Source organism: Ranitomeya variabilis, chromosome 5 (genome assembly GCF_051348905.1).
Source record: "Ranitomeya variabilis isolate aRanVar5 chromosome 5, aRanVar5.hap1, whole genome shotgun sequence".
Taxonomy (NCBI): Eukaryota; Metazoa; Chordata; class Amphibia; order Anura; family Dendrobatidae; genus Ranitomeya; species Ranitomeya variabilis.
This window is the reverse complement of record NC_135236.1, coordinates 603,237,459-603,262,588: the sequence shown is the minus strand read 5'-3', so window position 1 is coordinate 603,262,588 and position 25,130 is coordinate 603,237,459. Positions and strand designations below refer to the sequence as shown.

General features: G+C 43.7%; 1 protein-coding gene across 1 annotated transcript in view; it reads left to right on the top strand.

Moving 5' to 3' along the window:
• STING1 (stimulator of interferon response cGAMP interactor 1) overlaps window positions 1-25,130 on the top strand; it is a 93,107-nt gene that overhangs the window by 16,722 nt on the left and 51,255 nt on the right. The window contains exons 3-5 of the mRNA XM_077266049.1: window positions 4,037-4,275; window positions 10,853-11,030; window positions 20,182-20,290. Coding sequence (XP_077122164.1) covers window positions 4,037-4,275; window positions 10,853-11,030; window positions 20,182-20,290 — 526 coding nt within the window. The remainder of the gene's footprint in view (window positions 1-4,036; window positions 4,276-10,852; window positions 11,031-20,181; window positions 20,291-25,130) is intronic.

The window sequence follows — 25,130 nt, the reverse complement described above, 5'->3', positions numbered from 1 at the left end:
CAGAAGTTTTCCTTTCTTGGCCTTTTTTCAGAGAATATGAATGATAACACTAAAACCTTTTCTCCACTTATGGTTAGTGGTTGGGTGAAGCCATTTAATGTCAAACTACTGTGTTTTCTCTTTTTAAATCATAATGACAACCCAAAACATCCAAATGTTCACATACCCCATTTCTTAATACCGTGTATTACCCCCTCTAACATCGATGACAGCTTTTGTGGTAGTTGTGGATGAGGTTCTTTATTTTCTCAGATGGTAAAGCTGCCCACTCTTCTTGGCAAAAAGCCTCCAGTTCCTGTAACTTCCTGGGCTGTCTAGCATGAACTGCGCACTTGAGATCTCCCCAGAGTGGCTCAATGATATTGAGGTCAGGAGACTGAGATGGCCACTCTAGAACCTTCACTTTGTTCTGCTGTAGCCAATGACTTGGCTTTGTGTTTTGGATCGCTGTCATGTTGGAACATCCAAGTATGTCCCATGTGCAGCTTCCGGGCTTTTGAGTGCAAATTTGCCTCCATTATTTGCTGATAATGTGCTGCATTCATTTTTCCTTCAACTTTGACCAAATTTCCTGTGCCTTTGTAGCTCAAACATCCCCAAAACATCAGCAATCCACCTCCATGCTTTACAGCAGGAATGGTGTTCCTTTCATCATAGGCCTTGTTAACCTCTCTCTAAATGTAACGTTTATGATTGTGGCCAAGAGGTTCAATTTTGGTCTCATCACTCCAAATTACCTTGTTCCAGACGTTTTGAGGCTTGTCTCTGTGCTGTTTTGCGTATTATTGGCGAGATACTTTGTGGCATTTGCGCAGTAATGGCTTTCTTCTGGTGACTCGAACCATGCAGCCCAAATTTTTTTCAACTTTCTACTTATTGTACATCTTGAAACAGCCACACCACTAGTTTCCAGAGAGTCCAGTATTTCAGCTGATGTGATTTGTGGGTTTTTCTTTGCATCCCAAACAATTTTCCTGGCAGTTGTGGACAACATTTTTGTTGGTCTACATGACCGTGGTTTTGTTTTTACAGAGCCTCTGATTTTCCATTTGTTAATCACAGTTTGAATGCTGCTGACTGGCATGATCAATTCCTTGGATATCTTTTTGTATCCCTTTCCTGTTTTATACAGTTCAACTACCTTTTCCCGTAAATCTGTTGGCAATTCTTTTGCTTTCCCCATGACTCACAATCCAGAAACGTCAGTGGCTGGATGAAAGATGCAAGAGTCTGTCTGGATCCCAGAAACTCACTCAGCTTTTATGCATACATGCTAATTACCAGCAAACAGGTCACAGGTGAGAATGTTACCTTTAGTAAACCATTCAAACCCATTTGTGTCAACTTCTGTGCATGTTATCAGGCCAAAATCACCAGGGTATGTGAACTTTTGATCAGGGTCATTTGGATGTTTTGGGTTGTCATTATGATTTAAAAAGAGAAAACAGAGTAGTTTGACAATAAATGGTTTCACCCAACCACTAACCATGAGTGGAGAAAAGGTTTTAGTGTTATCATTCATATTATCTGAAAAAAGGCCAAGAAAGTAAAAATTCTGCTGGGGTATGTACTTTTGAGCACAACTGTATACCACTGTAATGTAACAATAAGCACGATAAACTCTATGGATGACTAATTCAATACAGAAATACATTTTGAACCTTTTTTTTTAGTTTTATTTACTCCCATAATGTAACACTAACCACGTTTAACTCTATGGATGACTAAATGAATCCAGAAAACATTTTATGAACTTTTTTTTCTATACCACCGTAATGTAACACTAACTGTATGGATGACAATATTGAAAATTCCCCCTCCCTCCCCAAAAAAATAATGGGGTCACGTTCAGCAGCTATATATATTTAGCAATGAACTGTAAAGTCCTAAGCCTTGCCTAGAGATTGTATTCTGCCACTCTCCACTGCAACTGTCCCTAGGCTAAATGCAGAATGTATCTGATATGAACAGCAAGGCACAGGATTAACCCTTAGAAGAACTGTTAGCATGATGGTTCAGCATCAGCACCACTATCAACATTAGAGGATTTGATTAGTTAAACTGTGCACACACAGGCCTGGATAACTGATCTTTCTCTCCAATAAGAACTGTCCCTGAGCTGAGCCATGGCATCAGTGTGCTGAGCGTGGTAGCGCCTGTTGTTTTATAATGATGAGGTAACTTGGCCTGTCAATCACAGTAGTGCCACTACCAAGATAGTTACGGTATTACAGGGACTGTCAGGCAATCCCCGCATTCTTATTGGCTGTGTTACAGGTGGCAAACATGCAGGGTGGGGATTCGAGCTTCAGATTCGAGCACCAGCCAATGTATGTCGAGTACCGAGCAAATCCGAGCGCCCAGATACTCGAGTGATATCTGAGTATGACTGAGCACGATCGCTCATCACTAATAGAAACCTAAGTAGTCTTGAAATTTAGCTATTTGCCATTTTATCAATTAGTCAGTAAATGGTAACACTTGTAACTACATTAAATTAAACTCTGAGACATTTTGCATTGAAATGTGATAGATAGCACCCCATTATTATATCTTTGCAAATTATAAACATCATGAACATGAATAGATGTGTGATGATTTCACAAGAGGAAGTGTTTTTTTCTCCTATTGTAAAATATGCACATAAACGCCTGCAGATTTTTAGACCCAAAGGGGGCTGTTGTGATATTCATGTATTTGGATCAAATACATCTTATCTATACAGTGCTTGTCTGTATAGATTTTGCAGATGTGTTCCCCAGGGGCACCAGTACAGCTGTTTTACAAATAAAGTTTTTAGTCAGGAAAATGCTTCAAATTATGTTCTTCATTGAATGAAAGTTTGTTAATTTGAGATTGGCTGAGAAGTATACCATTGTCATTTTACATGTGTGTAATATTTATAATATAGATTCATATCACTCTCTATAAACTGTTAAAGTTTGAAAGAAGAATGTGTATATCCTCGTATATTTGCTACCTAAGCTATATATGTAGAAATGAGCAAAAAAAGATTCACAAAACCCTGGTCCAGCAGCCACATTGGTAATTTATGGCCACCGGACCAGACCTGCAAACCTGCTCCTACATGCTGTCATCACTGGCACCTCCTCTAAGTAGTGGACCTGGCGCAACCTCATGGGTGTGTCACACAACAAAGATGACGTTGCACTGGGCCTATTAATAAAAGATATGCAGAGGAAGATGGCAGGTAGGAGGAGGATCGCAGGGCTCCTGTTCTGTGGCCACACACTACTGATTTGGCCACTGCACCATGGTCCTGCGAATCTTTGTAATCGAGACATTTGTATAAAATAATATGTGACTATTCTTCTTAAGTGTAGGGAGATAAGACATCATAAGACTGTACTCTATGTCTTTAATCACTCTGGTATATTCACAAAGTGAAAAAAAAATGCCATAAAAGCAATTCCATGAACAGGATTCTGATAGACAAAGTGGCATTAAAGGGTGGTCCAGCACCTAAAATGTGTTTCTACATACAGTGGGGAAAATAAGTACGGTATTTGATACACTGCAAGTTTTCACACCTACAAATAATGGAGAAGTCTGTAATTTTTATCGCAGGTACATTTCACCCATGAGAGACAGAATCTAAAAATAAAAACCGAAAAAAATAACATTGTATGATTTTTGCGTTAATAAATGGCATTGTATTGCATGAAATAAGCATTTGATCACCTACCAACCAGTAAAGTTAATTTCCTCGGGGCTCTCAGTGCTGGCACCACATGGGGTTAGAACTCTACTAACCTGCAGATTAACCCATATCTGCAGTTTAATGTTGTTATTTTATTTTATTTGATCATTTTCTGACGACATGTTCCATTTAACAGAATGCAGCATACTTTTTCATTTCTAATGCACACAATCCATTTTTGGTCTAGATTGCTTTCCACGATCAATTAAGTAAAAAAGGTATAATAAAACCCTGTAAATGTTGCTAGTTGAATGACTTTAGGAATAAATGTTTTTGTCTGAAGATGTCAAATTTTTAAATTTTATTTTATCTCAGATGACACCCGCAATAAGGAATAGCTCAATTATTCCGCAACCAAGAGGAAACCGAGCTGCTAAAGCTGCCTATTTCTTTATTCTTCTATGTTCTGTTCTACTCTACCTACTTGGAATAGTAAACTGCACAAGGAGTCAGATTGCCTTTGCCATTGCAGTTCATTGTCTAATTGCACAAAGTTGGCATTTCATGGTTTACCTATGTGAATTTTTTGAAGAAATTGCTCATGTTCACACCAGGTAATTATAGAAAAAAATAGATTTTAGTAAATAGTATAGCTAAAGCAGTATATTTCTGTTAAATATTATCTCATATTGTGCATGAAAAATATATCTTTGTACCATGTTATCCAGTAGCCATTTGAGAGTCCTCAGTGGTTGATACCTTTTAATGGCTAACTGAAAAGATGGTAACAAATCGCAAGCTTTAGAGACTGCTCAGGTCTCTTCATCAGACCAGGACTGACTCTTCAGATTATCTGGTATACTAAACCTGATGAAGAGACCCGAGTAGACTCGAGAGCTTGCAATTTGCTACCATCTTTTCAGTTAGCCATTAAATGGTATCAACCACTGAGGACTCTCAAATTGTAATATTTAATAATTTTAATATTTCCATTATTGTATAAACTGCCTTGTTATGCTCCGTTCACATCGCATTGTGACGCAGAAGAGCATTTGTGGATCCAGACCCCGATATTGGCTGAGAAGGTCCATCCAATATTCAGTGTTCCAGTCAAGTTCAAAGCTGATTAGTGGGGTTTAATATAAACACTCCATGTGGGCTTCTTATAACAAATCTCTTCAATCCATGTCTTCGCAACCTTTTTTTATACACAGGCCACTGTCTTACTAGAACAGGAATGAGCCTTCAACAAAGTTGAAAGAAGTGTTGGCAGAGCATCTACTAAGCCCAAATACCTTCCTTATACTGCTTACTTATAGTAAGACATCACTCATTCCAGAGAAAATGTTACACTGCTCCAGATGCCTCCACTTCTCCAGCCCATGGCATTGTGCATGGTGACCTTACGTTGCTTGTGTGCTGCTGCTTGACAGCAGAAAACGATTCAATAGAGCTGCCACGTACAATGCAAACAGCTCTGGTGATTTTTAGGCACTGCAGAACTCGGCGACTCCACTATGTGACTTTCCATGATCTACTGCTGTGTGTCTGAGTCGCTTTATTCTAGAACAGATACCAATTATATTAAAAAAATGTATTGCTAGCTAGGGCAGATTGAGCACATCAGGTATTTAACCAACTGTAAAGGCGGCATTCTAGGTCCCATTCTGCTACCATGTTTGTCTATGGGGATTCTAGGTCTAATTTTACATGATCAAAGTAGATTTCTGCACCACTTCATTGGTATAGCCAATCACCACAGCTATCAGATACCAGAAGAACTAGAACAGATTCCAAAGCATCAAATAAAATGTAACTTTCATTCAATTTGTCATAACATGTGGCTTGCACAGCTCTTCTCAATGATGCGGAGTGGCTTCCACATACTTTTGGCCATATTGTGTTATGTTACTACTTTTTTATACAGAAGGACAGTGTGCAATAACTGTCATTTCACATTTGTGGTAATTTTTTATTTTGGTGCCATGGCCAAGTATTATATTGTAAGTTACAGACCTTTACTATATCTGAACAACAGCAAGGGTATACACATACTGATCTGTGGACGATATCACGAGATCTGTTTATAAGATGCAAGTTAATGAAGAGGAAAAGATCCTGTGGGCTCTTCTGACATGTCTGATGTCGTAAATGATTGTATTTCACATTATATATAAATTTGGGGGTCACTTCTCTTAGAACTCTGTGCTATGCAGCTTGTCTATTGTTACATGTTATGATTTGGGGGTGTATCTATAATATAACGCTGGGAGCGTCACTCTGTCCGAAGCCTTTATAGACTGCGCAAGCGCAAGCGCCGGCGCAGTCTGGACCCCACAGAGCGACGCTCCCAGGAGATCGCGGTATGCGTAAGCGCTGAACGCACACCGCGATCTCCAACGGAGAAGCAGGGACGAGCCAGGAGGCGGAGGGTGAGTATACTTACCTGTCCCGTTCCACCGACGCTATTCCGGGCCATGAATGTCCCCCTGCTCCCGGAATCGGCGCCTGCGCAGTCCGCGCTTTCCGGTGCCATTTTATTGAAAACACATTGCAGTGTGTCTTCAAGAAAATGGCGCCGGAAAGCGCGGACTGCGCAGGCGCCGATTCCGGCACCAGGAGGACACAGAAAATGCCGCCGGAAATGAATGAGGTAGCGCAAGTAACAAATTGCTGTGCCATGAGGCTGTGGCACTTCATGCCACAGCTATTTGTTACTTACACCACCTGATTCATTTCCGCCGCCATTTTCTTGGTCCTGCTCCCGGAATCGGCGCCTGCGCAGTCCGCGCTTTCCGGCGCCATTTTCTTGAAGACACATTGCAGTGTGTCTTCAAGAAAATGGCGCCGGGAAGCGCGGACTGCGCAGGCGCCGATTCCGGGAGCAGGACCAAGAAAATGGCGGCGGAAATGAATCAGGTGGCGACAGCCGCCGCACCCAGCACAGCCGTCCACAGCCGACGCACCCAGCACAGCCACCGCACCCAGCACAGCCATCCACAGCCGCCGCACCCAGCACAGCCGCCGCACCCACCACAGCCACCACACCCAGCACAGCCACGCACAGCCGCCGCACCCACCACAGCCACCGCACCCAGCACAGCCACGCACAGCTGCCCACAGCCACCTACAGCCACGCACAGCCGCTGCACCCAGCACAGCCGCCTACAGCCACGCACAGCTGCTGCACCCAGCACAGCCACCCACAGCCACACACAGCCGCCTACAGCCACGCACAGCCACCCACAGCCGCCTACAGCCACGCACAGCCGCTGCACCCAGCACAGCCGCCGCACCCACCACAGCCACCGCACCCAGCACAGTCACCGCACCCAGCACAGCCATCCACAGCTTCTGCACCCAGCACAGCCACCCACAGCCGCCGCACCCACCACAGCCGCCGCACCCACCACAGCCACCGCACCCAGCACAGCCACCACACCCAGCACAGCCACGCACAGCCGCCGCACCGAGCACAGCCGCCGCACCCAGCACAGCCGCCGCACCCAGCACAGCCACGCACAGCTGCCCACAGCCACCTACAGCCACGCACAGCCGCTGCACCCAGCACAGCCACACACAGCCGCCTACAGCCACGCACAGCCGCTGCACCCAGCACAGCCACCCACAGCCACACACAGCCACACACAGCTGCCTACAGCCACGCACAGCCGCTGCACCCAGCACAGCCACCCACAGCTGCCGCACCCACCACAGCCACCGCACCCAGCACAGCCACCGCACCCAGCACAGCCATCCACAGCCGCCGCACCCAGCACAGCCACCCACAGCAGCCGCACCCACCACAGCCGCCGCACCCAGCACAGCCACCGCACCCAGCACAGCCACCACACCCAGCACAGCCACGCACAGCTGCCGCACCCAGCACAGCCGCCGCACCCAGCACAGCCGCCGCACCCAGCACAGCCGCCGCACCCAGCACAGCCACGCACAGCCGCCCACAGCCACGCACAGCCGCCTACAGCCACGCACAGCCACCGCACCCAGCACAGCCGTCCACAGCTGCCACACCCAGCACAGCCACCCACAGCCGCCGCACCCAGCACAGCCACCGCACCCAGCACAGCCACCACACCCAGCACAGCCGCCGCACCCAGCACAGCCACGCACAGCCGCCCACAGCCACGCACAGCCGCCCACAGCCACGCACAGCCGCCCACAGCCACGCACAGCCACCGCACCCAGCACAGCCGTCCACAGCAGCCACAGCCACCCACAGCCGCCGCACCCAGCACAGCCACAGCCACCGCACCCAGCACAGCCGCCGCACCCAGCACAGCCACGCACAGTCGCCCACAGCCACGCACAGCCGCCGCACCCACCACAGCCACCGCACCCAGCACAGCCACCGCACCCAGCACAGCCATCCACAGCCGCCGCACCCAGCACAGCCACCCACAGCCGCCACACCCACCACAGCCGCCGCACCCACCACAGCCACCGCACCCAGCACAGCCACCGCACCCAGCACAGCCACGCACAGCCGCCGCACCGAGCACAGCCACCGCACCCAGCATAGCCGCCACACCCAGCACAGCCGCCGCACCCAGCACAGCCGCGCACAGCCGCCCACAGCCACGCACAGCCGCCTACAGCCACGCACAGCCACCGCACCCAGCACAGCCGTCCACAGCCGCCACACCCAGCACAGCCACCCACAGCGGCCGCACCCAGCACAGCCACCGCACCCAGCACAGCCGTCCACAGCCGCCGCACCCAGCCCAGCCACGCACAGTCACCCACAGCCGCCCGCACCCAGCACAGCCGCGCCACATACAGCCGCCCACACTCAGCACAGCCACATACAGCCGCCCGCACTCAGCACAGCCGCCCGCACTCAGCACAGCCGCCCGCACTGATAGGGGCGCAGGATGGAGCAGCACGTGATAGGATGGGGGCGCAGGATGGGAGCACAAAACAGGATGGGGATGCAGGATGGAGCAGCACATGACACGGTGGAGCAGCACATGACAGGATGGGGGCGCAGGATGGAGCAGCACATGACACGGTGGAGCAGCACATGACAGGATGGGGATGCAGGATGGAGCAGCACATGACACGGTGGAGCAGCACATGACAGGATGGGGGCGCAGGATGGAGCAGCACATGACACGGTGGAGCAGCACATGACAGGATGGGGGCGCAGGATGGAGCAGCACATGACATGGTGGAGCAGCACATGACAGGATGGGGATGCAGGATGGAGCAGCACATGACACGGTGGAGCAGCACATGACAGGATGGGGATGCAGGATGGAGCAGCACATGACACGGTGGAGCAGCACATGACAGGATGGGGGCGCAGGATGGAGCAGCACATGACAGGATGGGAGCAGCACATACCAGGATGGAGACCATATACCAATATAAATGGTCGCCACCCGGGCGTAGAACGGGTTCAATAGCTAGTCTTATATATAACATTGAATGTGTCCTTCTATTCACAGCTAGGATGGGCGGCACCTGCGCAGTGTGGCGCCCGGGTCAGCGCTTGCGCATACTGCACTACTGCGCCATTTTATTGAAGACAATGTGTATGTGAATTTTTTTCGGGGGAGTGTGCACTGTTATGTTGATGTTGTAGTACATTACTTCAATAAAATGGTGCCGAGTCAGCGCTTGCATATACCATGATCTCCGTCGCCATCTTATTGAAGACACTGCCTGTGCGAATTCGCAGGCACCGTGTCTTCAAAAAAATAAGTGTACCAATAATAATACTCCCCACCTTGGCATAGAACGGGTTCAATAGTTAGTCCATATATAAATTGACATTGTCTAATCAGTGCTGAGACTATCAGATTTTGTAGAGATACACTCCTCTGAAAAAAATGAATGGCAGCTCCAAGATGTCAATGTATTCATAAATTCTAGGTTGAATGAAGTGCAGCATTGGTTTAGGCTACGTTCACACCTGCACTTAGAAATTCTGTTTGTCTGCAACAATTTTAGAAAACCGTCAAATAGAATTAATGTAAAAAATGGATCTATTGTATGACTGATGCAAACAGAAGCCAAGGGACCCCATTGATTGTGGGGTAGCAAAAACCTGGTGACAGATTTGTTTTAATGAATGTTTCTGTTCACCTTAACTCATTATAGTCATTTATTTTCTGTTTGTGTCAATATTCAATACTGTGCAAAAGTTTTAGGCAGATGTATAGAAAAATCATTAAAAGTAAGGATACTTTCAAAAAGCAGTACTATGCATAGTTTATTTCTAGCAATTAACAAAAGACAAATAAAAATAAAATTAATATAATCAATATATGGTGTGACTACACTTTGCCTTCAATTCGAAGTCTGGGTGCACCTGATCCGGAGTAGCAGCGCTTTGGATGCAGCTTGCTACTCAGACAGCTTGCCGTCTATTGAACCAAGGTAAATCCGCATGTGTTCACTGAACTGTGCGGAATCACCGTGTCCAATACATTCTATGGGTGAAATAGACATGCTGTGGTCTGGAAAGACGTGCCACATGTCCGTCTCCACAGATGAGCCGCAGGGAATCTCTGGATGCATAGTGGACATGGGATTTCTTTAAATCACATCCACTAGCTGTAACATCTGGCAGCTGCGGGTTGAACGCTGCACAAGTACAGAGCATCCAACCCGCAACATTTACTGATCGTCTGGATGTACAATTAGAAGAAAAATAACCATGAAGTGACTTTTATCAGCTGCAAGTTTCCTTGGTTGACCACTATGTCTAGGGTCCTCAATTTTTCCCATTTTCTGGTGTCCTCAATGCTGAGAAATACAGGGAGATACTTTTCCATCATGCAATACCAAAAGGGAGGCATCTCATTAGCCCCAAATTTATTCTTTACCAGGGCAACGACCTCAAACTTACTGAGTTCTTTCATAAACCGTGTGTAAGTGTACCTAGAAGAATTGATTCTGTTTTGAAGGCTAAGAGTGGTCAGACCAAATATTGATTTGATTTAGATTTCTCTTTTGCTCACTCACTTTGCATTTTACTTGTTGATTAAAATAAACCTCCAACACTTCTATTTTTACTTTTCAGCATTTTCTCTCACACATATCACAAATGTTTTCACAGTACAATACTTACAGGGTTGAGAAAAGTAGCAAGTACTAAAGATTTTGTGGAACATAATAATAATATTAATAACAATAACATTATCTAATTATATTCCATTTTTAAAGGTATAATGGAGACTACCTTAAAGCATTTCAAGCAAGTGTCAGCTCCAGGAACACATTTTTTATGATCTTTACTGCCATTTTCTGCTACATTCTTTACAAAGAAGAGCCATTGCCAGTAATGATAAATGTAGTGTTGCTGTTTCTCTGTAATTTTCTGTGCAGGTGCTTTGGACTTCAGGTATGTGCTAATTAACATTATGTATCATAATTATTAATATGTTATTTTTATGGATAGGCTTACATGTATAGATGAAGTAATAGAATTTTAAAATATACCTTATATACAGTTGTGCTCAAAAGTTTACATACCCCGGCAGAATTTTTGCCTTCTTGGCCTTTTTCAGAGAATATGAATGATAACACCAAAACTTTTTCTCCACTCATGGTTAGTGGTTGGGTGAAGCCATTTATTGTCAAAATACTGTGTTTTCTCTTTTTAATGACAACCCAAAACCTCCAAATGACCCTGATTAAAAGTTCACATACCCCATTTCTTAACACCATGTATTGCCCCCTCTAACATCAATGGCAGCTTGAAGTCTTTTGTGGTAATTGTGGATGAGGTTCTTTATTTTCTCAGATGGTAAAGCTGCATACTCTTCTTGGCAAAAAGCTTTCAGTTCCTGTAAATTCCTGGGCTGTCTAGCATGAACTGCGTGCTTGAGATCTCCCCAGAATGGCTCTATGATATTGCGGTCAGGAGACTGAGATGGTCACTCCAGAACCTTCACTTTGTTCTGTTGTAGCCAATGACAGGTCAACTTGCCTTGTGTTTTGGATCATTGTCATGTTGACACGTCTAAGTACGTTCCATGCACAACTTCCAGGCTGATGAGTGCAAATTTGCCTCCAATATTTGCTGACAACGTGCTGCATTCATCTCTCCTTCAACTTTGACCAAGTTTCCTGTGCCTTTGTAGTTCACACATCCCCAAAACATCAGTGAACCACCTCCGTGCTTTACAGTCGGAATGTTGTTCCAGTCATCATAGGCCTTGTTGACCTCACTCCAAATGTAACATTTTTGGTTGTGGTCAAAAAGTTAAATTTTGGTCTCATCACTCCAAATTACCTTGTTCCAGAAGTTTTGAGACTTGTCTCTGTGCTGTTTTGCGTATTGTAGGTGAGATACTTTGTGGCATTTGCGCAGTAATGGCTTTCTTCTGGCGACTCGACTATGCAGCCCATTTTTCTTCAAGTGCCTTCTTATTGTGCATCTTGAAACTGTCACACCACTGAGTCCTGTATTTCAGCTGATGTTATTTGTGGGTTTTTCTCTTTTCCTGGCAGTTGTAGATGACATTTTTGTTGGTCTACCTGACCGTGGTTTTGTTTTTACAAAGCCCCTGATTTTCCATTTGTTAATCACATTTTGAACGCTGCTGACTGGCATTATCAATTCCTTGGATATCTATTTGTATCCCTTTCTTGTTTTATACAGTTCAACTATATTTTCTCATAGATCCATTGACAACTCTTTTGCTTTCCCCATAACTCACAATCCAGAAACGTCAGTGGCTGGATGAAAGATGCAAGAGTCTGACTGGATCCCAGAAACTCAGCTTTTATGCACACACACTGATTACAAGCAAACAGGTCACAGGTGAGGATGTTACCTTTAGTAGCCATTCAAACCCAGTTGTATCAACTTCTGTGCATGTTATCAGGCCCAAATCACCAGGATATGTGAACTTTTGATCAGGGTCTTTTTGATGTTTTGGGTTGTCACTATGATTTAAAAAGAGAAAACACAGTAATTTGACAATAAATGGCTTCACCAAACCACTAACCATTAGTGGAGAAAAAGTTTTGGTGTTATCATTCATATTCTCTGGAAAAAGGCCAAGAAAGCAAAAATTCTGCCGGAGTATGTAAACTTTTGAGCACAACTGTAGATATGATGACCACTGCTTTTAACAAGCCTCATCCCCAACAGGGCCAATGCAGTTTGGTGGAGAGCATCCCCACTTTTATATTGAGAAATCTTCCCAGGGGGGCACAACGTACCATAATCTAATAATGTAGACTTATAAGAGATCAGAGATTTAGAACTCCAAGCAAAGCAGGCAGGTCCCCAACAGGAGCAGGAGTCTGTACCACGGGAAGAGACAATCCCCAACTGATAGGACATGATGCTGAGGTCTCTTCTCAGAGCTCGGTACTGGGAGAAAAATATAGACACTCATCTGATCACCTCTGATTCACTGGGGGAGCACAGTTGTGTAATGAGGACTATGGCATTTCTTTTCACTCTAAACATAGGCATTCTAGCCAAACACTATCTGTGAGGTGGCACTCTGGTTGTCATTGAATGGAAGGTAGGAATGGGAAATTTTTCATTGCAATCATGCAGCTATGTCGAGTGTATGACGAGAATTGGAAGTTAGGATTATGCATGCCAGTCACTATCATTAGGCGCAGGAGAAGGTGGGGAACGTTTCTCATACATACAAAGACAAAGGCTTTATTACTATGATGTATTGTGTGATGGATTGCACAACAGGATAATTGCCTTTTGTAAGCTACAACTTACCTTTCAGTAGTTGCAAATATCTCACAGAAGAGAACATGCTGCAGTAAAAACAATTTTTTAGATATACAGTATGTTCTTCTCTGAGTTATTTTCTATCTAATTGCTATCCTTGTAAATAAACCTAATAGTAACATCTCAATAATCCTCTGTTTCCAGCAGTTATGATCTTCAACAAGATGCAATGCAGAGGTTAGATTATATAATATGCTGGCTCTTCAACATACAGTGTGATAATGAAATTCTATCCATCATCATGTTTATATGTTTTCCATATTTAAACATGCCTTTTCTATATCACAGAAGATAGAGAAATGATCTGTAAAATATGACATAACCTGTTAATAAGTCCAATTACAATCAATGTTATTCAACCCTAATTTTAAATTAGGTTTATTAGCAAAATTTAAAAATGTTTTGCCTTTTCATCTCAAAATGACACTTTTAATGACTACTGCAGTCTCAGAGTGATTCAGCCCCTTCATGACAACTGTCTTTGGCACTTTTTAGAGAACCCTTTGGCTGTTATGATGACCTGCTGCCAACATGATGCAAAACCAAACACCAGCTTCAGACAGCATTTCCAAGGAATCTCTGCCCATTTCTTAAAGGGAATGGTTTCCTGTACAGTTGCATTCTTAGATTATCAAGGTGTAATCAGGCACAGGTCGGTAACCACGGACGAGTTTCTCTTATCCGACACCCCGCCCACTTCAGAAAAATTGGGTCTTGCTTTGGTGTGTGTGTAGACATGTTTCCATAATGGACACCACCTAGGTCTTCTGATGTGCCACACAATGTACAGCTCCGATCCATATGGCCTGACGAACAGGAAATCGCACCAGTCCATAAACACAAGATATTCTGTACTGACAGTTTGACTTATACACAAAGAACAGCAGGAGATGCAGATCTCTTTCTCTTGGTTACAATACAGTGGCAATATAGTGCCGGCGTCCCATCACGCTGCACCTCTCCCCCGATAGGGACGACCGACTCACTTCCTCATTGGCTGCTACCTGGAGTACGGCACGCAGATTCCGAGCACTGTGCTAAGGGCATGCGTGCTCTCCCTCTTTCTTAAAGGGGCTGTTTTTTGTAACTTTACAGGCTTTGTCTTTGGTGACTACTTTATAAGTAAGCAAACTCCACAGTGTATCCAAATTATTGTTACGGTACTTTAAGCTCTCTATGGTCTTCATGCATTTTCCAGCTGTAATAGAGACTGTCATAGCAAATACTAGCAAGGAGGTTAGGGGTGGACAGACACTAGCAGGACTAGTAGTAACTAACGGACAAGGACCTGAGAACTAGCAAGTGTGTTTGGGAACAGACTAACGTTGCACAGGCACCTCCATGCAGGTGGAGGTGCCTTTAATAATAAGTGTCTCCCAGTCATTGGCTGAGGACACTTTAGGATGGTGTGTGCAGCGCCTTTAAGAATGTGGTCTTCATCCATTTTCTATTGTATCTTTGAGAGTACCCCCCTTTTTTTAAGAATATGTATTATGTACTTCATTGGTTCCAGTATGTTTTCATCATCTCTATTACAGCCGGACCTGACTGCATCTGCTGTGTCAGTCTGTATATCGTCCAGACCCGCCTGCACGGCCGTGCCAGACTGTATAACAGTTGGACCTGCCTGCACCCGCCCTGCCAGTCTGTATATCAGCTGGACCTGCCTGCACCTGCTGTGCCATTCTGTATATCACTCACACCAGTCTGCACCTACCAGTTCCTACCTATATGAGCTGTCCTCTCCTTCCGGTCCGCTACAGCTATCAGTCACTTGGGCATCAGCTGCCATACGTCCCTGGTTTGTCCTGGAGTAGCAACTGGTGTTCATCAGGAGCCAAGCCTAACCCCATCATCAGGGGCTCTTCGAAGAGTCAGTTGCTCACCTAGTCATGCCTCTCCAGGCCCCTCTATGGCACTTTGGTTCCACCACTCCCGTTACAGGCATGTCTTCAATTAACATTTTTCAGCTGCACAGTTGGTGAATTACAGAACAAGTTAGAAAGCTACAAATTCTTCTAGTGACCACTACCCTTCAGACCACTTTTCCTGAATCATGTGAAATGCGACTGTGCCTGCCACCTTACTGAGTGTGTCTCCAGCCTTGCTGACTCGTCTCTTCTTAGACCCACAGCTTTCAAGACCTGGCTAACACTTACCCGTTCCTCAGAGACCCTTAGTTCCTGGCTGTGCGTCCTCTTTCCCAACTCGCCTGTTAAACATATTTCGCTGCCACCGATGAAGTTCTTCTTAGTTGCTTCCTCTCACTCTTTGTTTTTATTTTCTCCTTGATCCACACACACACCCCAGGTGATGATCACCTTAAACATAGGGTGCCTTTACTTTTGTCTTCCTAAAACTCCCTAACCCTTCAACTAACCCACAGATTCCCAATACTCCTTGCCACTATGGGCTGAACTTACAGTTAACCCTGTCCTATCTAACAGGGACTGCAGCCTACAGATGGATAACAATAGAATACAATACAATGAAAAACATTTTCCTACATAAAAATGTCAGGGCTTGTCAGGGAGATGGAACACCATCCACGCAACCCTCATACTTCCCCATTCTTTAATTATTGTGTTCCGTGACCATCCAGAACCTAAAAAAATAGGGCATACATAATAAAACACAATAAGGCATTCAGGACTAAAGTATTGATCTAGGCATCTTCTGTTCCATTGGATGTCCAGCCCTTCCAGGTCAAGGAACCCAGAAGATCAATAACACAGTCCCGAGCACAAGTCCATAACTTTTTAAAACGTTCACACCTTCTTGGTAAGGACCAAGGAAACCATCAGAGTGTCCATGAAAATAACAGTCTCTGTTATTGAAGGTATCAGACCCTGACAGATGCACCAGCCCTTGCAGTCCAGCAGAGAAAGGCACAACAGGCACAACAAAACAAAAGCAATAAAAATAAAGATCAAGCCTACTTGGCTGTTACAGGCCCAACTGGCCTCAAGGGTATCTCAAACAGTACCTCAGATCCCTTAAACTGCAAGCAGTCCTTTACACGGTCATGAGGGTCTTAATGCTGAACCATCAACAGGAATTTCTTAGCTCCAAACTTAAGACGTCTTTTCCCAGACCTGACTGGTCTCCAACCATTTCAGGGATATGGGTGTTCTGGAATTCACCCCTTCTTAAATGATGGCCCTTTAACCCTCCGTCAGGGGCAATATGTTTCATGATGAGTTAAGGGGCATTGCGCCTGTCTGGCACAGGCTAGAAAATTGGCTATATTTTCCTTTTTTAAAAATTTCAATGCTCTAAAAGTGATCAGTTACCTTAATAGAAATGTAATAAATGAGAATACATATAATCAGGTGTAAAAAAAAATGTTTAATAACCAGAAAAGTAATATGTTTCTATGTCTTGAGCATCCTCCTCACTCTCTCCATCTTGACCTGTATCAGACACATCTGGACATTCTTCCACATCATCTTCTGAAGCAATGTCACTTTCTTCCCCTAAATCTTCTAGCTGTAAGGGGTCTGTCTCATCATCAATCAGTATATTTTGCACTTGCTCAACATGAAGGGCATTGGACAAGTCAAATATTCTCCTCGCCATTTCAGAAGAAAAGCTGAAGCAAGAGAGAGAATATGTGTTAGGGCGCAATGTGCCTGAGAAGCACAATCTTATTTCTAACAAAACCTTTTATGACAAATCCACAAATTTAGCACTAGCTGTTCATAAAACAAGCTAAAAAAACAATTGGGATGAATAAAAACAGCAAATTCTAATCGTCAAATGTGTGACGCGTTCAGGGGCAATGAGCCTGAGAAGCCAAATCACTGATATCTGATCTCCTGCAGCTCTGCAGCACAAGAGGCTTCTCAGGTTTCACACAGCCTTTAGGGTATGTGCACATGTTGCGGATTTCTTGCAGAAATTTCCTGAAGAAAACCGGAAATTTTCTGCAAGAAATCCGCATTTTTTTTTTTGCGTTTTTTTCGCGTTTTTTTAGCATTCTGCAAGCGTAATTAGCTTGCAGAATGCTAAAGTTTTCCAAGCGATCTGTAGCATCGCTTGGAAAACTGACTGACAAGTTGGTCACACTTGTCAAACATAGCGTTTGACAAGTGTGACCAACTTTTTACTATAGATGCAGCTTATGCAGCATCTATAGTAAAAGATAGAATGTTTAAAAAAAATAAAAAAATGCTTATACTCACCCAGACATCTCCTCACCGGCGTCCGTTCCTCTTCCTATAGCTGGTCTGTGCGCACAGGACCTTCCGTGACGTCACGGTCACGTGAGCGGTCACATGACCGCTCACGACCAATCACAGGACAGTGACGTCATCGGCAAGGTCTTTCACCGCACACCAGCTACAGGAACCGAAGCGGCAGCATGCAGTGGAGGCGGGAAGACATCGAGGGTGAGTATAGGACTGTTTTTTATTTTAATTCTTATTTTTTTACCAATTATATGGTGCCCAGTGCGTGGAGGAGAGTCTTCTCTCCTCCACCCTTTGTACCAACCGCACATAATCTGCTTACTTCCCGCATCGTGGGCACAGCCCCGTGCAGGAAGTAAGCAGATCAATGGACCCCTAGGTGTGCGGAATCCCCTGCAATTCCGCATTTTAATGAACATGTTGCTTTTTTTTCCGCGATGCGATTTTTTCGCGGAAAAAAAGGCTACATTTGCACAAAAAATGCGGAATACACTTAAAATAATAGGAGGCATATGTAAGCGTTTTTTTTCGCGTTTTTATCACGTTTTTATAGCAAAAAAACGTGAAAAAAACGCGAAAAATACTTAACGTGTGCACATGGCCTAAAAGTTAGGAAGGTACTGGGAGGAGGGTGTTTCCCAGACAAACCACTGAAAATAGAGAAATGAAACTAAGTGAGCTGCGCCTGTCAGATCAGTTGCCCCTGACGGAGGGTTAATTCAAGAGAACTGTAAGTTCATGTTGTCTTCAAGGCTCTTCAGGGTCAGTCCATTTCTTAATGTCAAACTTAAAGGGAGATTTCCTTCTCTTTTTTGGCTGTTCAGCCCACTGAGGTGTAACCTGAGGCTGAGGCTGATGAACACACACAAAATCCACAGCCCCCTGGGTCACCTTCACATTTTTTTAACTCTGCTCTCTGGGGCTCCTGTCTGGGTAGCTACACTGCTCTCACTACAGGCCCGACACAACCCTATCTGAGATTATAGGCAAGTGTCATACCGCTGGTTTTCCTCCTCCACCCATTCATTCACCTTTCGGAGCCATCTTTCCCTCTTTCATACTTTCTCCTTTCAGTTCCTTCTTCTATCTCTCCAAATCCGCTGTTGAGCAAGGGTGATCCACCCCCACAGCTCAGTTTCATAGCCCGTCCTCCTTCATAAACCATACAGCCTCTCCAGGATATAGACTGTGGAGCTTCTGGGGTAGATATTCCTTCTTCTTGATGTCAATGTGGCTGATATAAACAGAATTCCTTTCCCTCACTCCCGAATGAACCCAATCCCCCAGACAATATTAAAGTGCAGGAGTATCCCGGAAGAGCACTGCTGTTCAAATTCTATGGCGCTCGGTCCTTTTTTCTTCTCCCAGTTACTCTCTTTTATTGCCTTATTCCACCCAATGCAAAACTTCTCTATTTTTCGGAGTCTCCCCCTACTTTCTCTCTTTGTGTGTAGGGGTGCCAGCTGGGAATCTGCCAGTAATGGGGTGCCTCAGGGCTAGGGACTCGTTTGCCTTCAGGGTGGCCTATTCTAGGTCCAACTGGGCTAGCAGATCCGACTCATCACCGAATCACCACCTCCTGGCTTGCAGAGGGCGGTTGTCCTCCTCCCACTTCTCGGCTTCCTTCTCCTCCATCATGGGCCTCTTGGATCTTGGCAGCTTTCTCCCCTCTCACGGGCCTCTCAGATCTCGTGTACCTTCTACTTCTCACGGGCCTCTCTGGTCTCGTATAGCAGGATCTCTGCTGACTCAATGTAGAATGGTTCAGCGGTCTTTATGATCTGTGCCTGAGCCTCCTCCGGGCCTCCAGTCACTCCTACTCTCTGACCACCAGGACCGTTGTTGATAGTTGTTTTGAACTATGTGCAATTTTCTTGTTTGACTGGTTTATTGAAAACAGCAGAAAGTTTGTAAATTTTGCTAAATTTGCAATCAGAGTTGAATAATTTTGATTGAAACGCTAACCTTGTATAATGCCTAGATCTATTTTCTGCAACATCTCCAATCAATCAATATCATTGATTACAATTAATTAATTAATGGTCAATCCATGTTGTAAAATGTCACTGTTATAATAATGCTTGTAGTGTAACTGCTTAGGCCACTTTTCAGGAGGTTATAAAATCAACATTTTTATTGCTCGAAGAATCCCTTGGTGATCAACATGTAGTTCGGTATAACAACATGAATTCAGGGTATTGCGCCAAAAATATGGACACTATAAGCCACCTAAATTATGGTTATTATCATATCTGAAAACAGCATTATTATTTATCTAACATTGGTGACATTATATAAGATTTGAGTGGCTTTTTCAGTTAGTCATCTTAATCACTTGTACAAATCCCAAAAAAGATTTCAGCTCTGAACAGGAAGGGCACTGTGCGTGATTCTGCCCATCGCTTACTTCCAATAGTTCCCTCAGCATAATGATTCAATGCAGCCAGATGAAAAATTACTAAAATTGCAAATTATGCTTTGGCATATTCTCTGTGATATGTACGGTATATAGCATGCCATAGAAATCTGTTAAAATTGTCAGCAAGGCATATATCATTTGGGCTTTAACAGCAGTAACATGCCTTTTCCCATAGAACGCAACACAGGCTGTGATATCAGAAATAACTGAAAAGAAGAAGTTGAATGTGGCTCAAGGCCTTGCATGGTCCTATTACGTTGGATATTTAAAGTTTGTCTTGCCAGGTAGGAAACTTTATGTTACACGCTGTGATGGGGATCTGGTATATAGTAAAATAAATATTACCATAATCTAGCCTTACCTTGTCTCATGAAACACCTAGTCTTAAGGTCTGAAACAGTTCGGTGGGTATAGTGCCCCATACACATTACACTGATGTTGGCTGCACCTGCTGATATCAACGTGTTCAGCCGTTAGTCTAATGTGTATGCCTGCGATGGTCAGCTGATGATCTGGAGTGATGTAGATGTCACTTTTCCGATTTCAGACTGCTGATCACATTGTTCTTTCTGACATAAGCCTCCTGTCAACTTGTCAGTCTGTGGCTTTCTCATAGAAAATATAGGAGTGCTTAGTCGAGCGAGTGCTCCTGTATATTGTAATGTCGGCTGAGATCTTACAGGTATAACAAGCCTTTCTTTCAGCTTTGTGATCCCCTTTGGAAATTACACTATTATTCCTAAATGTTTTTATTTTTACTAATTACCACTCTTTGGTATGCCTTAACAGGTCACAGTACTCATTTTACATTTAGGAAAATTTGGTGACAACCTTTATACATATACATACACGATGTGTCCTCACACTGAGACTAATAAAGATATGATCTCCAATATTGCTGCAAGTGTTAAAAACATGAACTACTTAGAACCTAGAATTTTTTCATCAAAGAGCGCAAAAGCCATCCACCCATGTCAAAGTGGTCTTTTAACATGAATGGTTCCTATCCATTAAATGTCTTAGTCGCAGTGTTCTGATGACTTCTGATGTTCTGAAGTCTCCAAGACTTTACACGTGCGGCGCCGATTCTTTGGAATGCACTACCTAGGTTAATACAATTAATCCCCAATCCCCACAGTTTTAAGCGTGCACTAAAAACTCATTTGTTCAGATTGGCCTACCGCCTCAACGCATTAACCTAATTATCCCTGTGTGGCCTATTAATAAAAAACAACAACATAATCACGTTCCTCCATCATGTTCTCATACACTTTATGCAGTTAATAGCCTCTGTGTCTGTACTGTTACATACTTAGGCAGTTAACTGGTTCATGCAGCTTTACATGAACACCCGAGCATTACACTATGGCTGGTCCAAATAACTAAAGCAATTGTTACCATCCACCTCTTGTGTCTCCCCTTTTCCTCATAGATTGTAAGCTTGCGAGCAGCAGGGCCCTCATTCCTCCTGGTATCTGTTTTGAACTGTGATTTCTGTTATGCTGTAATGTCTGTTGTCTGTATAAGTCCCCTCTATAAGTTGTAAAGCGCTGCGGAATATGTTGGCGCTATATAAATAAAATTATTATTATTATTATTATTATTTGTATATGTTCATATATTGGCCACATAGCATATTTGTGTACCTGTACTTTATTTTAATACTAAAGGTCTGAAGGTACTATTTATTTTTCTGCAGTAGTAACCACTGTACATAGATATGACAATTTCTAGTTATCATTGTTGCCCTGTTGCTAAAATTGTCCCATATTTACTGATATAATCCTGATATATTTAGCTATTTGCTGGTCCAAAAAAGGGTGAGGTTAACATAAACCCTTCCCAAACATGATATTAGTTATTATGGACCCCAGCTAGCCCCACAAAAAAGTAATTAAGAAATGAAACCGTATTCAGAAAATAATTGAATTTTAGGAGTCAGTTTTTGTCATGCATAAATTAATAAAAGAAAGGTGATATTTTATTTCATCTTTCTTAACTAAAAGGAAACCTCAAGATGATTTTTCGTTCAGATTTGCTTAGCTTGTGTTCTAGCTGTTCACACAAAACTGAATGTGCGTTAACTCACTGAATTCACTAAAAGTAGGAACTCAAATATTCATTGATTCTCACTCGAATGCACAATGATGATAATTTTTCATTGATTTGTTAACCATTATTAACCAATATTTGTATATCCATTGTAATATTTTTATAACCATTACATTCTGACGTCAGGAGAACCTGATGATCGTGCAGCCCTACACACTACTTATCTCACTTCTTGAAGCAGATTACAGAGCTGGATGGCTCTCCTGTCCTTCCACAGCAGCATCCATTATATATTAGTACTAGTGATGAGCGAGTGTGCTTGTTATTCGAGATTTCCGTGTATCTTCGGCGTGCTCGTAGATTATGTTTTTGTCTCCGCAGCTGCGTGATTTGCGGCTGCTAGACAGCCTGAATACATCTGGAGATTCCCTAACAAACAGGGAATCCCTGCATGTGTTCAGGTTGTATACCAGCCGCAAATTATGCAGCTGCAAGGACACAAACATAATCTACGAGCACGCCCAAGATACTCAGAGAACACGCGAGCATGCTCGGAAAACCCGAATAACAAGCACACTCGCTCATCACTAATTAGTATGTAACTGTTGCTTGACCGCGTATGCCGAGTACGGTCTTTTCTTACGTATTTAACCCAACCACCAACACCTGCCCACCGACCCAACCCTTACCCTGAATAAAACATGACTAATTATTCTTTTGGATATTTTGGCCACAGCGGCCAACTTTTATTAACAAAATTAACATAAAAATAAATACAACAGTATAAATTCGAGGGGAGGGTTCTTGGAGCTAAAAAGATCTGGCAAACCCCACAAAAGAAGATCGACCACCATATTACCCCCAGCCGTGAAAACCAGCTCGAGGGCACCGTACATCCCGTTCCAGGAAGAGAAAAAACCACCAACAGCTCCCAGGGTAAAGACCCCGTCCAGAGCCCATACCAAAATGCCAGATCCAACCCCACCACATTTTAAATTGCCTGTAATTATGCTCCAATTCCTTCCCCCAAACAATCAGCGTCAACTCCAAGAACCCCCACCCCCCCACAGCCACTGTGACAATACAAATAACATGTAAATAATGAACCAAACACCCGCATACAAAGTGCAATCCCATTTTTTTTTTTTTTTATATAAATATATATATATACATATATACATACACACACATATATATATACATACACATACACATACACAACTGCCCTCGCCATATCGATATATAAACTCTTCACAACAATTCTCCCCCCTTTCATTAAAAAACCCCCAAATACAAGCCAACAAGGGAGGGTGGGTGGGTCTTCTTCGTCCAGAAATAAGGTAAGGAATGGCGGTTTTCCCGCACTTTCCTTCCTACCTCCCCCTATCCTAACTCCTCCCCCCCTTGCCATCCTCCTATCCCTAACCACAGCATTATTTAAAAAGCCCGCCCGGCTCAAAGCAGTCATGGGGGGCCTCCACCCAGCTACGCTTTGTTCCAGCCCCCCTCTTTAGTGGATCATATACAAATGTCAGATTCTGCAAATCCCTCTTAAACAATGACAATTTTTTACGTTAGCCAATCAATGGTAGAGTGCAAAAGCCACCTTAGCTTTTGAATACACAGTTCTGCAGCTGAGGTGTGTATTATAAGCAATATATACTCAATCTTATACAATATTAATAGTATTAGAAGCAGCCTTAGAACACTGAGGTCCTATTCTTTATACATTATCTCATATCTTGTGTACATGGTCAGTCGGATCCACAAACATACAGTAATATTGCATATATTGAGTTAGATGTATTCTATGCATGCAATAGGCAATTACCATATTTCACCTCCTAAAAAAGTCAGGAGTAAAATAAAGTACATCCTCTTTGACTTCTATGGTTTAATACATCAGGTCATAATAAAAAAAATGTGATCCTTAGAAGGTCTTTTAATGAAGTTACCATACCCTCAGATGAACAATATCATATAACATATCTACTCCCCTGCATCTCCCCTCTGCAAATCTCTGCATTGGCTCACAGTTTCCCAAGGTATCCAGTTTAAACTACTAACACTGACCTACAAGACCATCCATAATCTGGAGGTGGGACATGCCAAACCAGTGGATGGAGCATTGCACTGTGCCTCCTGCCCACATTAACGGTGAACCAAACACCCTAAGCAGCATATTTGATTAAAATCCAGTTTCTGCAGAATGGAGGCAACGATTAGAATACATAAGATGCAATTTTGTAGGTGGTATAAGCCATATAAAGCTGCGTTCGTAAAATTCCTGTCAGTTTGAGGTGACAGACTTCCTTTAAGTTCAAGGTTTCTTAAGGTCCAACCACAGCATTTCAATTGGGTTGAGATCTGGCCGTTGACTGGGCCATTGCAGCTCCTTTTCTTTTTGAGCCATTCTAATGTAGATTTGCTGATGTGCTTAGGATCATTGACCTATTGCATGACTTTTGGATATATATTGAGACTAATACCACCACTTAAATATAATCGAAAAAGCAATATATAAGAGGAATATCATGATTAGACAGAAAAATCTGTATTACAAAAATCACACAGTGAAAGAAAGACAGTACAGAAAAAGCACCATTAAAAAATCCCTTAAAAAACAGTAAGGACAGTGTGGTTCATACATAAAGCAGCAGGCATGTGTAGATATGTTACATAGTATTACATCAATTGTATATCACAATCCAACACATAACCTTACTGAAAATATTACAAGGCAATGGAATTAGTAGAAAGAGCCTTAAGGATATGCTGCTAGTAGTGATGAGCGAGTGTGCTCGTTACTCGAGATTTCCGAGCATGCTCGGTTGTTCACTGAGTATCTTGGCTTGTAGATTATGTTTGTGTCCCCGCAGTTGCATGATTTCCAGCTGCTAGACAGCCTGAATACATGTGGGGATTCCCTAACAACCAGGCAATCCCTGCATGTGTTCAGGTTGTCTAACAGCCACAAATCATGCAGCTGCGGGGACACAAACATAATCTACGAGCAAGCCCAAGATACTCGGAGAACAGCTGAGCATGCTCGGAAATCTCGAGTAACGAGCA